This window comes from Maniola hyperantus, chromosome Z, assembly GCF_902806685.2.
Source record: "Maniola hyperantus chromosome Z, iAphHyp1.2, whole genome shotgun sequence".
In the NCBI taxonomy this organism is placed as follows: domain Eukaryota; kingdom Metazoa; phylum Arthropoda; class Insecta; order Lepidoptera; family Nymphalidae; genus Maniola; species Maniola hyperantus.
In genome coordinates, this window is record NC_048564.1 from 15,265,016 (window position 1) to 15,282,120 (window position 17,105).

Sequence of the window (17,105 nt, forward strand, 5' to 3'; positions counted from 1 at the left end):
TTACATTATTTTATAATAGATTTTATCAGGTAATTATATAGTAATATATAATAATAGAAATTATTTGTATTTATTGAAAGCACTAATTAATTGTTATAATGTCAATTAGTTTCTTCTTTGTTAATAATTTAGTAATATTAGGTAGGTACAAGTGTGTTAATATTAAATAGTTTCGATTATCAGTAAGAATGTCATATTACACCCGACTGAGTTTGTTGTGGACTCTTCTCAGACCGGCGCGTATTGAAACCCTCGTAGCTTTAGGTTTAAGTTTACATGATTAATAAAATTATCGCCACTATATTATCATCTTACAAATTCAACAACTGACAATCAAAAAGTGTGCAAGTCAAGTACAGGACGCGGCCGAAAGTAATGTTCATCGGCCTTTAGAATGACATTTCGGCTTTGCAGAGCGTTCTTCTCTCTCTGGGCTGGTTTCCGCACTTAAACGTTTCCGGCTGTTGTGCGTGTTTTGTAGCGCGTTGTCACTCATACCTATATGACGTTTTGTCGGTCTCAACGACAGGGACGACGCTCTACAAATCTGCTATCTCCTTCTAAAGGTCGATGTATTTACTTTCGGCCGCGTAGCGTACCTATAATACGCGACAGGTTGAAATAGGGACACCCGGTGCGGGATAGAGCGGGTTACGTGCGGGTGTGCTTGGCGTCCCCCCGCCTCTGACCCAATCTTCCATCTCATGATCGATGCATCTCATCCTATCGCGTACTATACTTTGAATGAATGATTTGACTTTGATTTAATGGTCTTTTTAGGAAGTTTCTAGGTGTCTTTTCGTCTTGCTGATATCTTGATGTCAGCATTCAGCAAGCTAGTTTTATGTATTTTAGACGATTTAAATACTGACATCGCTAAGCTGATTCCCACTTCCGTGGCTGATACAATACAATAAAAGCACTTGCCAACTTACGTCATAAGAAAAGTAAAGTAAAGTGAAAAGTCGGTAATAAAACGATTTGGTATGTTTTTCATGAAATCCCGAGAAAACCGCACACAAACATGACTGTAGTGTAATTGGTTATGTAAAAATAACACTAAACTGGGGTAGTGACGTCAGCTCGTTCATTTTACATCTCCACCATTGATTTCAAAGTCCAAGACACTCCTAGCACACCCTCGACACTCCATACCATCTCCATACAAGCGAACTGATTTAATTACCTTCTACTACCGAAACACCGGTCTGTCCGCACACGATTTGTGTGTGGCGGTAGGTCTGCGGTCTGAGAGAAGTCATCCGAGCGGGACAAGGTCAACACTATACGAAAGCAATATTACTACTTCTCGCTCGCTCAAGGTGCTGGAATTTCAATGGAATGAAGTGGACATCAGACGAGTCGCAGGGAGCCGCTGGACTCAGACGGCGCAAGACCGTGGCGACTGCAAGTCCCTACCTTTGTCCAGCAGTGCACGTCTATCGCTTGATAATGATGATGATGATGATTATTGAGAAGGGATGACAAGACATCCAGAAGACTTATTCTTTCAACAGACAAATCTTTAATTTAAAACAACTTTATTGTTACTAGAATTACAGATAGTAAGAATACAGGATACACTTAAAAAACAAAGGGCGACCTTATCACTAGTGATATAGAGAGAATCTTTGCTAGTTATGTATATCAACGGTCTCTACAAAAATAATATAATGCGTCCGAATGACCTTATTTTCGGAGGCAATGAAAAATTCCTCGCGATGCGCTCGAGGAACGAAAATAGCTAATAATAAGTGTGGTCCTCTGTGAGCATGGATTATGTTACATACCACGCGCTTTTATTGCATTACTAGCTGATGCCTTACTAAAAATGAGGCTATCTAACATATGTCTGCGGTGGACCCTCGAGTACTTCGGTCACATAGGAAGAAAGGACGCCAGCAATATTGAAAAACTCATGGTCACTGCAGACCGAAGGAAAGAGTCCCCGTGGACGTAGCCCAAGACGTTGGTTAGACCAAATAAAAGAAGCGATCGACACACCTATCTGCGATGCAATCCACGCGGCAAGAAACAGATGGAAATGGAAAAACATCGTAGCAAAGATTGGATCTAAGGGGAGCCACGATCCTTAAAATTTAGGGAGCGACGCAGGAAGAGGAAGAGCTGATGCCTGCGACTTCGTCCGCGTGGAATTAGGTTTTTGAGAAATCCCGTAGGAACTCTGATTTTTCGGGATAAAAAGCCTATGTCACTCTCCAGGTCTTTATCTATACCCATGCAAAAAATCACGTCAATCCGTTGCACCGTTGCGACGTGATTAAAGGAGAAACCAAACAAACACACTTTCACATTTATTATAAGGGTACTGAGGGTACTGATGGGTGGACGCTGATACAGGGCTTCTCCGAGTTGTCCAGGGTTATCATTACCATCAGCTCAACCCATCGCCGGCGCACGTATCCAATATGTGTTAAGGTAAAAGACAAGGTATGCCCGCGAAATTCAAATGTTATTTGGTTTTTCGCAATTTGTAAACTAATACGACAAATAGTAGACTTATGGCATTCAAATTTCGCCCCTAGCAGTATCATCTTCACAGGCTTATATAAAAATCTTTTTAACCGACTTCAAAAAAGGAGGAGGTTCTCAATTCGTCGGAATCTTTTTTTTTTTTTTTTTTTTTTTTTTTTTTTTTATTTAACGGTGAAGGAAAACATCGTGATGAAACCTGCATGCCTGAGAGTTCTCCATAATGTTGTCTGCCAAAACTCTTCTCACTCTGAGAGGAGACCCGTGCTCTGTAGTGAGCTGGTGATGGGTTGATCATGATTTGGGAACAGCTGCTGGAGCGTATCTTCTCGCGGATCAGAATCTCCACATCTTCACAATTGGACTAGTGCCGCGCTCACTTGGCACGTGTTCAAGACAATTTGCGTTGTTTGCTGCGGCGCGGTGCTCCAAAACTAAATCTATTGAGAATAAGAATAACATGTTTTTCACAAAACTTTGAATGTTATAAATTATTGGCTTGCGTAGGGAAGATTGCGCCACGTTGCAAAATGTTTATTTTATTTTATTCAGGTATTTATTTCATTTAATTAGATTATGCTCGCAACTTCGTCGAAATGTGTCCTGCCCATTGCTACTTCCGCTTCGCATCTTTTTAGCTATAGTCGGTTAAATATATAAAAGGAAAAGCTGACTGACTGTATTTATCTACTCAGATATTTATGACGGATCGGGCTGAAAGGCATGCAGAGAGCTGTGACGTATCCGCAAAGAAAGCATTTTTGTAAATTCAGCCCCTAAGAGGGTAAAATAGGGGTTTAAAATTTGTGCAGTCCACGGGGACGATGTCGCGGGAATAAGCTAGTACGTATCCATATCCATACTAATACTATAAATGCGAAAGTGTGTCTGTCTGTCTGTCTGCTAGCTTTTCACGGCCCAACCGTTCAACCGATTTTGATGAAATTTGGTACAGAGTTAGCTTATATCCCGGGAAAGGACATAGGCTACTTTTTATCCCGGAAAATTAAAGAGATCCCATGGGATTTTCATAAAACTAAATCCACGCGGACGAAGTACATCATCTAGTACTTAATATAGGAAGATGTCTTTGGTTCAGTTGCTGGGTGAAAATTCATAGTAATTAATGATTGTGAAGAGTGTTGTCATGTCATTTCTGAGATATTACTGAAATAAGTATCTAAAATGATACGTTTACGTATGTACGAAGCTAGAGTGTGCTATTTTGTATTGTATCATATTTGGAGTTAGCCGCATGATCGACGTGACAGCCAGTTGCAGTTTCTCTAATAATTATCTGCATAAACATGCCATTAGTGCTATAATTTATGGCACGGCATTAAACATGCGAATATTAACCAATAAACAAAATATTACTCGGTGACTATTATTAGCTGCGACTCGGCGCGCTGGAACGTGCCAAGGGTGGAGTTAGGTCATGTTACTGGCGGCAAGTGGCATAATATAGAAAGAAAGAAGGTAATAGTTGTGTTACACTACAAGGGGCCAAAGTGATCTCTTATTCCTCGAGGGCGTTATTTTGAATTAAACATGCGAATATTAACCAATAAACAAAATATTACTCGGTGACTATTATTAGCTGCGACTCGGCGCGCTGGAACGTGCCAAGGGTGGAGTTAGGTCATGTTACTGGCGGCAAGTGGCATAATATAGAAAGAAAGAAGGTAATAGTTGTGTTACACTACAAGGGGCCAAAGTGATCTCTTATTCCTCGAGGGCGTTATTTTAAATTAAACATGCGAATATTAACCAATAAACAAAATATTACTCGGTGACTATTATTAGCTGCGACTCGGCGCGCTGGAACGTGCCAAGGGTGGAGTTAGGTCATGTTACTGGCGGCAAGTGGCATAATATAGAAAGAAAGAAGGTAATAGTTGTGTTACACTACAAGGGGCCAAAGTGATCTCTTATTCCTCGAGGGCGTTATTTTGAATTAAACATGCGAATATTAACCAATAAACAAAATATTACTCGGTGACTATTATTAGCTGCGACTCGGCGCGCTGGAACGTGCCAAGGGTGGAGTTAGGTCATGTTACTGGCGGCAAGTGGCATAATATAGAAAGAAAGAAGGTAATAGTTGTGTTACACTACAAGGGGCCAAAGTGATCTCTTATTCCTCGAGGGCGTTATTTTGAATTAAACATGCGAATATTAACCAATAAACAAAATATTACTCGGTGACTATTATTAGCTGCGACTCGGCGCGCTGGAACGTGCCAAGGGTGGAGTTAGGTCATGTTACTGGCGGCAAGTGGCATAATATAGAAAGAAAGAAGGTAATAGTTGTGTTACACTACAAGGGGCCAAAGTGATCTCTTATTCCTCGAGGGCGTTATTTTGAATTAAACATGCGAATATTAACCAATAAACAAAATATTACTCGGTGACTATTATTAGCTGCGACTCGGCGCGCTGGAACGTGCCAAGGGTGGAGTTAGGTCATGTTACTGGCGGCAAGTGGCATAATATAGAAAGAAAGAAGGTAATAGTTGTGTTACACTACAAGGGGCCAAAGTGATCTCTTATTCCTCGAGGGCGTTATTTTGAATTAAACATGCGAATATTAACCAATAAACAAAATATTACTCGGTGACTATTATTAGCTGCGACTCGGCGCGCTGGAACGTGCCAAGGGTGGAGTTAGGTCATGTTACTGGCGGCAAGTGGCATAATATAGAAAGAAAGAAGGTAATAGTTGTGTTACACTACAAGGGGCCAAAGTGATCTCTTATTCCTCGAGGGCGTTATTTTAAATTAAACATGCGAATATTAACCAATAAACAAAATATTACTCGGTGACTATTATTAGCTGCGACTCGGCGCGCTGGAACGTGCCAAGGGTGGAGTTAGTTCATGTTACTGGCGGCAAGTGGCATAATATAGAAAGAAAGAAGGTAATAGTTGTGTTACACTACAAGGGGCCAAAGTGATCTCTTATTCCTCGAGGGCGTTATTTTGAATTAAACATGCGAATAATAACCAATAAACAAAACATTACTCGGCGACTATTATTAGCTGCGACTCGGCGCGCTGGAGCGTGCCAAGGACTGGCGGCAAGTGGCATAATATAGAAAGAAAGAAAGTTGTGTTACATTACAAGGGACCAAAGTGATCTTTTATTCCTCGAGGGCGTTATTTGAATTCAGAGTGAATAGAATAGAATAGAATGTTTTTTATTCATGTAAACTTTTTACAAGTGCTTATGAATAGTCAGGTAGTTTTAATTTACCACTGGTTTGGAATGCCGTTCCTACCGAGAAGAACCAGCAAGAAACTCGGCGGTTGCTCTTTTTAATTTTTCAATTTACAATGTTATTATACCGTACTATACAAGCCATTGCAGCCCCGTGCATTGCTGGAGTGAGTCAAATCCAAGCTTTTTTATCGTTTACATAGTCTGCGACTGTATAATATGCTTTTTTTAGGAGCATACTTTTAACACATTTTTTAAACTTGTGTAAAGGCAAGTCTAAAATTGCTTGTGGAATTTTATTATAAAATATTACACTCATTCCCACAAATGACTTTCCCACCTTCCAGAGGCGGAGCGCAGGAGTAGCTAGCTTATTTTTGTTTCTAGTTTGCCTATCATGGAAATCACTGATTTTTTTGTAACTGTGAATGTTTTGTCGTACAAAAATTATATTATTGTAAATATATTGGGAAGCTACTGTAAGAATACCTATTTCCTTAAATATCTCTCGTAGGGAGTGAAGTAAATGATTTTATAGTAATAATATAGAGAGGGAATGTAAATTATAGTACTCAACAGGTGGAAATGGCAATTGGGGAGGGAACGTTCCACACACCCGCATCGGGTTACATTTGTAAAGGATTATTTTGAATGATAAGAAAGCTTGGGAATGAGTTGCGAAACAGCTTTGATGGTTCTAATAAGTACCTATAAGTGATTTTGTAAAGTGGTGATAACTTTAATTAAAAAAAAATACCCAGCTAAGTGTGTGGCTCTTCACAGATATGGGCGCGTTGGGACCCGCGTAGATTTATGTTTATGTAATCAAATTATCACCATTACATCATTGTATTGCAAAAGGGCTAAGTGACCACCCAGCATTTCTTAAATCGTCATCATCATCATCACGAACGACCCATCGCAGACTATAGAGCACGGGTCTTTTCTCAGAGTGAGAAGGGTTTTGGCCATAGTCTATCACGCTGGCCAAGTGCGGATTGGCAGACTTCACACACCTTCGAGAACATCATGGAGAATTCTCAGGCATGCAGGTTTCCTCGCGTTTTCCTTCACCGTTAAAGCAAGTGATATGAAAAGTTAGAGATGCGTGCCCCGGATCGAACCTCCGACCTCCGATTAGGAGGCGGACGTCCTAACCACTAGGCTATCACAGCTTTTTACTACAAATGTCTACTAATGCCATCTTCATATTATTGTACGGACTAATTCGCAAGATAGTCTATTAGAAAGCTATACAGAAAACTTGTTCAGAAACAAACCATTACTAGACCACGCACCTACTAGATGGCGTTGGTATTTATAGTTTTGAAGTACCTAACATATTTTTTTTCGCACTCGAATAATAAACGTATCGTCGCGTTGGTGAGATAATAATAACAAAGCCAGATATCTATAAGTTTCTAGCTTATGCCCGCGACTTCGTCCGCGTGGACTACACACACTTCAAACCCCTATTTCACCCCCTTAGGGGTTGAATTTTCCAAAATCCTTTCTTAGCGGATGCCTACGTCATAATACTTAATAGCTATCAGCATGCCCGATCCGTACAGTGGTTTGAGCTGTGCGTTGATAGATCAGTCAGTCAGTCAGTCAGCTTTTCCTTTTATATATATTTTTTAGATAAAAAATAACAACATCATCGAAATCAACCCATCACCTTTAGATATTAAGAACCTAAACCCTTCTCATTTTGAGAAGAGATTATAGCTCAAACTTTAGGTCACAGTCCGCCACGCTGGTCAAATGCGGATTGGCAGACTTTATATACTTACCTTTGAGAACATTATGGAGAGTTCTGAGGCATACAGATTTCTTCAAGATGTTCACCTTTACCATTGCAGCAAGTTTAGTGATAACTTAACTTGAAAGCCTCAATAGCTCAACGGGTAGAGGAGTGGACTGAAAACCGAAAGGTCGACGGTTCAAACCCCGCCCGTTGCACTATTGTCGTACCTACTCCTAGCACAAGCTTGACGCTTAGTTGAAGAGGAAAGGGGAATATTAGTCATTTAACGTGGCTAATATTCTTTAAAAAAAAACATTTCATTGCTTAAAACGCACATAACATAACTCCGAAATGTTAGATAGGTGCGTGCCCGGGATCGAACTCCGGACCTCCCAAATAGGAGGTGGATGTCTTAACAGCTACTAGACTATCTATAGTCCGCGACAGGTTGAGATGGCAATCGGGATATGAGGCGAGGAGACGCCCTACACACCCGCACGTCACCCGCGCTCGCCCGCACCGAGTTAGCGCGGGGCCTTCCCTCCCCGATTGCCATCTCGACCTGTCGCGTACTATAGATACAATGAGTTACCTAACTTATGATGCTTTTGATAACTCCCGGTGATAAGTTTGATTGGTCCCGGAAAATCAAAGAGACCCTACGGGATTTGAAAAAATCAAAATCACCGCGGAAGAAGTTCCGGGCATCATCTAGTAATTAATAACAAGGTTGAATGCTAGTCTCCCAATATCACAGATCGTCGAACTGTAGGCTTAGTACAAGATTTTACATCTCACTAACGTTGATAGTGTTCGAGCGTTGGAATACTGTAGCGCTGAAGAAAAATGGACCTTAACTGCACTAGTTTTAAAGCTCAATTTTGTCCATACGTTCGCTTAGCTACAGCCGGCGCTCCAAGCGGAAACGCTGCGCTGCGAAATTAATAATACCTATTGGTGGTACTGAATTTTTTTTGTCAGTCTAAGATGATAGCGGGCTAACCTGGAAGGGGTATGGCAGTTTTTATTAAACCCCTTTGGTTTCTACACGGCATCGTACCGGAACGATAACTCGCTTGGCGGCACGGCTTTGCCGGTAGGATGGTAACTAGCCACGGCCAAAGCCAAAGCCTCCCACCAGACCAGACCAGAAATTATAAAATTCCAAACCCCTGCCAGGAATCGAACCCGGGACCTCCCACTATTAAGACCGCAGCGCTCACCACTGCGCCAGGGAGGTCGTAAATTTTTAGAACAACAAAGAATAAAATAAGTAGCAGGCGTAATATTATTATATACGTTTGTATGGAGAAGCGAGTAAGAAGGGCCACCTTAAATTAAGGATCTTTAAGACCATAATTTGATGTTATTGCTTATAATGGTTCGACTCTCGTATTCTAACAATGTTGGTGGGACTTGAAATCTCATACTAAGCCCACTGTATAGCACCGAGTGCTGGCTGGTCCACACGACGTGATGGAGAGCTATTCATAGCGCAGGGCGGGGCGGCGGGCGGGGCGGCGGGCGGGGCGGAGTGGGTAGAGATGGGCAACTCTCAAACATCGATGTTTCAACCAATTTTATCGATAGGTGTATGGTACAGCTGCTTCCAGGTTGGACTCTTTTCTTGGTTCCGTACCTCCACAGAAAAAAACAACCCTTATAGGATCACTTGTTTGTCTGTCCATCTGCCGTGTCTGCCAAGACCGGTCAAGGGAATCAAAACATTTAGAGTAGGTACTTCCCGTTGACCTAGAATCATACAATTTGACAAGTAGGAATTTCTTATATATCATAAGTACCTAAAGAGGAAATTCCGAAAACCTGAATTGAATTTGTGGTTACATCACAAAAAAATTAATAGTCGTTTCTTGTACGATGGTACGATATACTTCATTTGCGAGTCCGACTCGCACCTTGATTTTTTGAGCAGTCGTGTAAACATACCAGCCGATAGATTGGTGTTTGAATATATTTAAATTTGACCGATCAAAAGATTGGGAATGTTTCCAATCGATATATACTAGCGGCGCGGCGCTAGGGCGGGCGGCCGGTCCGCTCAGTGTCGTGGCGCGCGCGCCGCCGCCGCCATGGGCAACCAGCACTCCGCCGCCTCCGCGCACCGCGCCAGGAAGAATGTGCACTGGAAGACTGCAGGTGACTATCCGGAGCCGCAGCGAGGCGCCCGCCCAGCGCAGGCTATTTATACAGGCGGCCTGCGTGACGCACCACAACAAATCGGACGCGACCGGGCCTCTCGCTGCGAACATCGCACGCTCGATTTCGTTATCATCTAATGCCAATCATCATGATCATGTAGTACAATGCTATAACGAGCATCTACTTCTGTACCGATACCATGTAAATACTTGTTCTTCATGTACTGATCGGTGCGCGTTCCCGGTTGCAGGTCGGCCGGCGGCGCCGGGCAAGCCGGACATCGTGCCGCTGCAGTCGGAGGAGGAGCCCAACGCAATCACGCTGCGCTGGGCGGTGCCGCCGCACGACGGCGGCGCGGCGCTGCGCGGCTACCAGGTGGAGTGCAACCGGCTGGGCGCGGCCGAGTGGGTGCGAACGGCGCCGCCCGTCGTACAGCGGCCCGAGTTGCTGCTGTCGGGCCTGCAGCTGCCGCACCGCTACCAGTTCCGCGTGGCCGCGCTTAACGCCGTGGGCCGCTCCGACTACAGCGAGCTGTCCGACGTGCTGGTCGTGGGCGAGCACACGCCGCTGCGCCCGCCCGCCTTCACGCGCCGCCTCGAGGACGTCACCGCGCTCGAGAACGACAAGACCGAGTTCCGCGTCGAGTTCGACGGCGCGCCGCCGCCGGTCGTCGCGTGGTTCAAGGACGACTACGAGATCTTCAGCAGCCGCCGCACCGCCATCGCCACGACAGACGCGGCCAGCGTGCTCGTGTTCCACCAGACGCTGCCGAGCGACGAGGGCGAGGTCAAGTGCACGGCCACAAACCGCGCCGGCCACGCCGTGACGCGCGCGCGCCTGCTGCTCGAGGCGGCGCCTAAACTACGCTACCCGCGCCAGTACGAGGATGGCCTGCTGTACGAGGTCAACGAGACCATCGTTCTCAAGACGACCGTGGTCGGCAAGCCGCCGCCCGCAGTCGAGTGGCGCCACGACGGCCGCCCGCTTGCCGCCGACGAGCGCGTGCAGATCACGACCACGCCCAGGCTGTCCACGCTAAAGATCGCAGCGGCGCGGCGCAGTGACCGCGGCGAGTACCAGGTGAGCGCGCGCAACGCCATCGGCGAGGACGCGGCCGCCTTCCTGGTGACGGTGACGGCGCCGCCACAGCCACCGCGCGGCGTGACCGTGGCGCGCCAGGTGGACAAGTCGGTTACGCTCGCGTGGCGCGCGCCTGAGGATGACGGCGGCTGCCGCGTCGGCAACTACGTGGTGGAGTACTACCGCAGCGGCTGGGACGTTTGGCTCAAGGCGACCGCGAGCCGCCAGACGAGCGTCACGCTGTTTGACCTGATCGAGGGCAGCGAGTACCGCTTCCGTGTGAAGGCAGAGAGCCCGTACGGCATGAGCGCGCCGAGCGCGGAGTCGGCGTCCGTGCGCATCCCGGGCGAGGCGGCCGACATGGACTTCCTGGCGGTGGAGTCGCGCATCATCAACGAGGCGCTGACGCGGCGCGAGGGTGAGGCGCCGCCCGTGTCGCCGGCGCCGCGCCGCAAGCGCACCTCGGCGCCGCCGTCGCCGCTGCCCGCCGCCGCGCCGCGCTCGCCGCCGCCGCCGCGCAAGCAGAAGCGCGCGTCGCTGCCAGGCGACGCCGCCAGCAACGAGTTCATGCTGGTGCTGTACCCGGACAGCGCCAAGGCGGAGGACAGAACCGGTAAGCATGTGACATCTGCTGTTACTTTGTTTGTTTGAATATTTGAAAGAAAATCTAATTGTTTGGATTGTTATGCTTTCTGTTTTGTTTGTTGTGACATGTGTACCTACCTAGTATAAAAACTTTAGTGTTATATTTAATTCATTATTATCAGTTGGTAATTGGTTATTGGCAAGTTAATCGAATTCCTCTTCACTCAATTGACAACAAAGGCTTCTGCCCTATGATGTCGCTGAGATTTCAGTCATACCACAATCGCAGTACGTGGATGATAGAAAATCTATATTTAAACGTGTCCCAGACTCTAGGCTACGAATATAATATGCACTATCTGCTAGCTGAGTCATCCGGCTTCGCACGGGAGGGTTATTCCTATTCTATAAAGTAATACTTAGATAATAATATTATGTTATGTTAGTGTTTGCATATGGCGAAATTTTCACGTGCAGTTGATGCACGTGTCAAAAACACAACGCTAGCGTGATTTAGGCCGTCTGTTTAACTTTGCATTCTTTTATTTATTACAGTATAGGCTTGCGCTTGACGAAAATCATACCTTATGGAAAGCATTAAGTTAGATCTAGATTGGAAGCCGTTTGTTTAGAAGTTGTCTAGAAGAATATTCACTCTTGCCTTGAAGGTCCTGAGTTAAACGTAACCGGAACCACAGACGCTAAAAGGGACTTTCCAAATCCTAGCGGTTCTTATCAGAAACGTGGAGTAAAAACGTTTCATGCGAGTAGATTGGATGTCGACCACATAAGGTCAATGCTCACGGTTTCTCGCTGTTCATCATTTGTTGGCAATGCAGTTTGCAACGCTGTTAACGTGCATCAAGTTCATTTGTATTGATTTTTAGTTTTTTATGCTCAATCGCGAATTTATTCATAAAATTGGTGTATGCCCGCGACTATGCGCAAACGAATTGTACCTACTTAGTTGTAAGACGATGAGCTATTTAAACGAGTTACTATGACTTTAATAAGAAATAATGACTATGTTGACGATGTTATATTTAAGCTATCATATCCAAGTGTCAATGTAATTTCCATTTTATATTCCAGAGAAGAGAAAGTCTTTTCAATTGGATTTGGAGGACGCGCTATCACCACCGCCAATATCGCTGTCAGCACCAGAACTCCGATCCAGGTGTGTGCTCCCCTTCAAAGCCCTGCGCAACGCCGTCTCCTCCACGGAGCTACTCCACGAACGAGCAATGGCGAGATTCTACAAAGCCGTCGCCTTGAAAGAGAGACAGAAAGAACAAAAACAAAACGAGAAACCTCCCCAAAGCGAACCCAACCACATTCCGTACAACAACGTCGATCGAAACCATACTTCCGACCAAAAACCACAAATCACAGAAGAAACCTGTAAGGTACAGATGCCAGAAATTGTCATCAAACAGGATTCTTTCGAAGAAAATAAATTAAAACCACCCACGCCGCGACAAAATTCCGACAATTCAGATAAATGGCAGCACATGTCATTCGAAGAGGACTACACTGCCAGCACTGTGTCCACCGACGGCGACTACACGGACGAGGACGAAGTAGACAGTCTCACTGAGGAAATCGGAAGGGAAGGCCAGTTGGCAGAGGAAGAAGTTTACCATCCGCGAAACAAAACTACCCTCCCGCAACCCGTCGACGAAACTATCGACGAAGAAGAGGAGGAGGAAGAAAGAGAACCCGTAAAACCTTTGCCTTTACTAGACCCAAATTTTGTACCCAAACCTATTTTAAAGAAAAGAGTGCCACCAATTCCCGTCCCTACGTCACCTGCGCGTACAATAAATGCCAACAAAAAGGTCGAGTCAAACAAGAAACAAGAAAAAGAAATTGAAGATAATCAGAAAAAAGAAGAGAAAATGACTTTATTTAAGAAAATCAAACAGAAACCTTTCAGTTTTCCAAAAATGGGCACTAAAAAAGACATAGATAAATCCACGAAGGCACCAACAGAAGCGAAAGAAGACAAATCGACAAAGAAAGTAGAAAAGATAGAAGACAAATATGACGACGAAGGAAGAACTGTTATCGATTACTACGGCAACATCGTGAAAGAATACGGTACTCCGAAAAGGCCGACCACACCTCTTTATCTAAATACGGCAGATCTAAAACAAGTTGCAGAACAACAGTCCAAGAAAGAAGCTAAAAAAGATAATAGTAACGTAGCAGATAAACCGTCAGAAACAGAACAGCCAAAGAAAAAACAAGTAAATAAAGTATCAGAAAACAAAGTTAATTCAGTTAAAAAGAAAAGAATAGTACGAAAGGAAAAACATAAGCTTCAGAAAGAAAAACAAAGAGAGGAACAATCGGACAAACCAAACCAACAGTTGTATAACTCTACTGTAAAGAAGAGTCAGAAACCTCCAGTTACCAGGACTGAAGATACGCGTGTTCTTCTAAAAACAACGGAAAGAGCGACAGTTGTCATACCTATAGATTACAAAGAATTAGAAGAAAGAGCAAAAGTAAACGTCCGCTCTGCTATCGATTATGCAGTCGACGTTTGCCTGTTGCTGCTCGCTTTCTGGGTGTACTTCTTCAAGGATGAGAGATTAGCGATACCTTTCCTAATACTCATCATTTACCGTCAGCTGCAAGAGACTATTTTTCGAAATATACCCGAATGGATCGGCCGCCACACGCCTCAGTGGCTGAAAAAGAAGACTTCTTGATTATTCCCGATAGATTGTGCGATTATTCAATTGTAATGTGAACTTTGTGTGTTGTGCGAAATTGCGATTTATGTTGCTATATAATATAAAGTTTTTATATGTTTGTTTTAAGAACGTATGTATGAATTTTTTCCGCATCTAGTAGGCGACGCAATACCGGGATATCAACAGACCTGCTCGAAAATTTGTTTTTTACAAAATTAACAGAGTATTTTCAAATCACACCATGTTTGACTACCGACACGGAACTCGGTGTGTGAGATTCATATCGCAGTTTAAAATTCCGAGAGCGGACTGCGTCACGCGCGGCCCCCTGCGGCGCGTCAACGATCCCAAGCGGTGTGTGATACGGGACAAGGGGCTCGTTCTCGGCGTCTACTATAACGAGCACGTCAAGGGCGAAGGCGCCATACTCACGGCGAGCGCGCAGAAGTACGACCAGAAGTGTGGCGGGAAACTCTGGAATCAATTGAAGTTGACACCCATCCCGCGGCTCGGGGAGTACCGAGTGTTCTACGACCTGGACAGCTACTACGGTTACGTGGCCGTCGCCGGGCTGGGCTCCGAGTGCCTGAGATACAACACTGTGGAGCAGCTGGACGAGAGCAAAGAAGCGATCCGGATAGCGGCGGGGCTGGGCACGGAAGCGCTGCAGAAGTTCAAACCGGCCTTGATCCACGTGGAATCTTTCGGAGACGCCGAGGCCGCCGCGGAGGGAGCGACACTCTCCACTTGGAAGTTTCAAGAATACAAAAGCCCTAAGATCGACCAGCTGGTATTTAAACCTAAGTTAGAACTGTACGACGATTGTGACTTCGACGGCTGGAAGATCGGGGCGTTAAAAGCCGAATCTCAAAATCTAGCTCGTTATCTTCAAGAGATGCCCGCAAACCTGCTGAACCCGACATCGTTCGCTAAAATAGCGGTCGAGCTGCTCTGCGAGCTGGACATCAACGTCGAGGTCAAAACGCAGGGCTGGGCGGCGAGCCACGAGATGAAAGGTTTCGTGGCTATAGGGAAGTCGTCGGTGCAGCCGCCTCTGTACGTGGAGATAAGTTACTTCGGCGCTGACGAGTGCACCAGGCCGCTGGTGTTGATCGGCAAGGGTGTCACTTTCGACAGCGGGAGCTTGGACTTGAAACCGCTGAAAGAATTGCAGTACATGAAAGGCGACATGGCGGGTGCCGCGTGCGTGCTTGCTATAGTGCGCGCCGCTGCGATCCTCAAGCTGCCCGTCAACATTCGGGGCATTCTGCCTCTGTGCGAGCTGATGCCGAGCGGAAAGAGTCCCAAGTTCGGAGACGTCATTTCCAGCGCGTTCGGAAAGTCCATTCACATAAGATTACCGTCCCGGGAAGGGCGCCTTTTGATTGCAGATAGTTTGGTGCACGCGAGGAACTACTGGCCTAAGTTCATCCTCGACATAGGCACGATGTCAAAGGAGCTGATCGACACGCTGGGAGGCGCGGCGTGCGGTTGTTATACCAACTGCGAGGAGCTCTTCTGCTACGCGGCGGCAGCCGGCGGCCACACGGGCGACAGGATATGGCGGATGCCTCTGTGGCAGTTCTACGAGCAGCGCATAAAGGACTGCGAGACCGCAGACGTGGCGAACACGGGGCACGATCAGTTCGGAGACTCGCCGAACTGCGCCGCGTTCCTCAAGCAGTTCGTCTGCGACAGCAAGTGGATTCACTTCGACACGTATAACGTGGCTTACACTAAAGGGCTGGACTTTTCTTACCTCCGCCGAGGAATGACGGGAAGACCCACACGGACGGTTATAGAACTTATTTACCAGTTATTGGTAGATTCTAAATTGTGATGAATAAATCCTTGTCTTATGTTAGGCCGCGGATACACCTGTAAGTTTTACGTAAGTAGCTTAAATGATTAACTTACGACACTAATGTAAACACTCTTGTACCTAAGTACATTTACATTAGTAAAGTTGTCAATAAATCACGTGAGCTACTCACGTGATAAAACTTGCAAGTGTAACCGAGGCCTTATGTATAAATTGTGAGTGATTGTGTTTGGTTGGTTTATTGTATGTAACTTTTCGAAGTGGTGCTCCCATACAGCAGTTATATAACGTTATTTTAACATGATAACATTTTTTAACACATGTTATATTTTGCTATAAATTGTTGTATGTTATATACGCTCCCATCGATAAAGTTTGCTTCTCCTTTCTTTACCTTAGTAGAGAATATTACGACCTTTATGTTCCTTGTTATACAAAAGTTATAATTTCTTGTCAAACAATGTTTTTTTTTTCAATATGTATTTTATTATAATATGTTACACATTATTCGTTTTATAATGTTACACCACAATTTATATAAAATGTTACACAAAAATTTATACAAAATGTTACACAACAATTTATATAAAATGTTACATAACAATTCATAACTGCTGTGTGGATCACCATTAGGAAACCTAAGATAATTTGTCGTACTTATACTTATAAAAAACGGCCAAGTGCGAGTCAGACTCGCGCACTGAGGGTTCCGTACTACAATCGTATTTTATCTACATTTTGCACGATAAATCAAAGACTTATGCCTAAAAATAAATTAAATATCTGTTTTAGAATGTCCCTACAAGTAAAGCCCTTTCATATGATACCCCACTTGGTATAGTAATCTTACTTTGAAAGTTGAAAAAAGCTAATTTTGTTCATGAACACATTTTAATTTTTTTCTAGTGATCTAGCCACAAATTCACGGTTTTCAGATTTTTCCCGTAATGCCAGCTATAAGACCTACCTACCTGCCAAATTTCATGATTCTAGGTCAACGGGAAGTACCCTGTAGGTTTCTTGACAGACAGTCAGACAGACAACAAAGTGATCCTATAAGGGTTCCGTTTTACCTTTTGAGGTACGGAACCCTAATAATAAAGAAAATATAATAATATATAATTGCTTTCATTTATACTTATAGTACGCGACTGGTCGAGATGGCAATCGGAGTACGAGGCGGAGGGCCGCCTCGCACACCCACACGTCACCCGCGCTATCCCACACCGGGTTAGAGCGGGGGCTGTGCGGGTGTGACACCCCGATTGCCATGTCGACCTGTTGCGAAATATACCT

At 44.9% G+C, this 17,105-nt stretch overlaps 1 protein-coding gene across 1 annotated transcript; it reads left to right on the plus strand.

Annotated features, from left to right (window-relative positions):
• The first annotated feature begins 9,498 nt into the window (after positions 1-9,498).
• On the plus strand, positions 9,499-15,849 carry LOC117995345 (uncharacterized). Its single transcript, XM_034983351.2, has 4 exons — positions 9,499-9,617; positions 9,871-11,313; positions 12,378-13,839; positions 14,210-15,849. Exons 1-4 carry the CDS (start codon positions 9,551-9,553, stop codon positions 15,825-15,827), a joined length of 4,590 nt encoding a protein of 1,529 aa, XP_034839242.2. The 5' UTR covers positions 9,499-9,550; the 3' UTR covers positions 15,828-15,849.
• Positions 15,850-17,105: the final 1,256 nt, after the last annotated feature.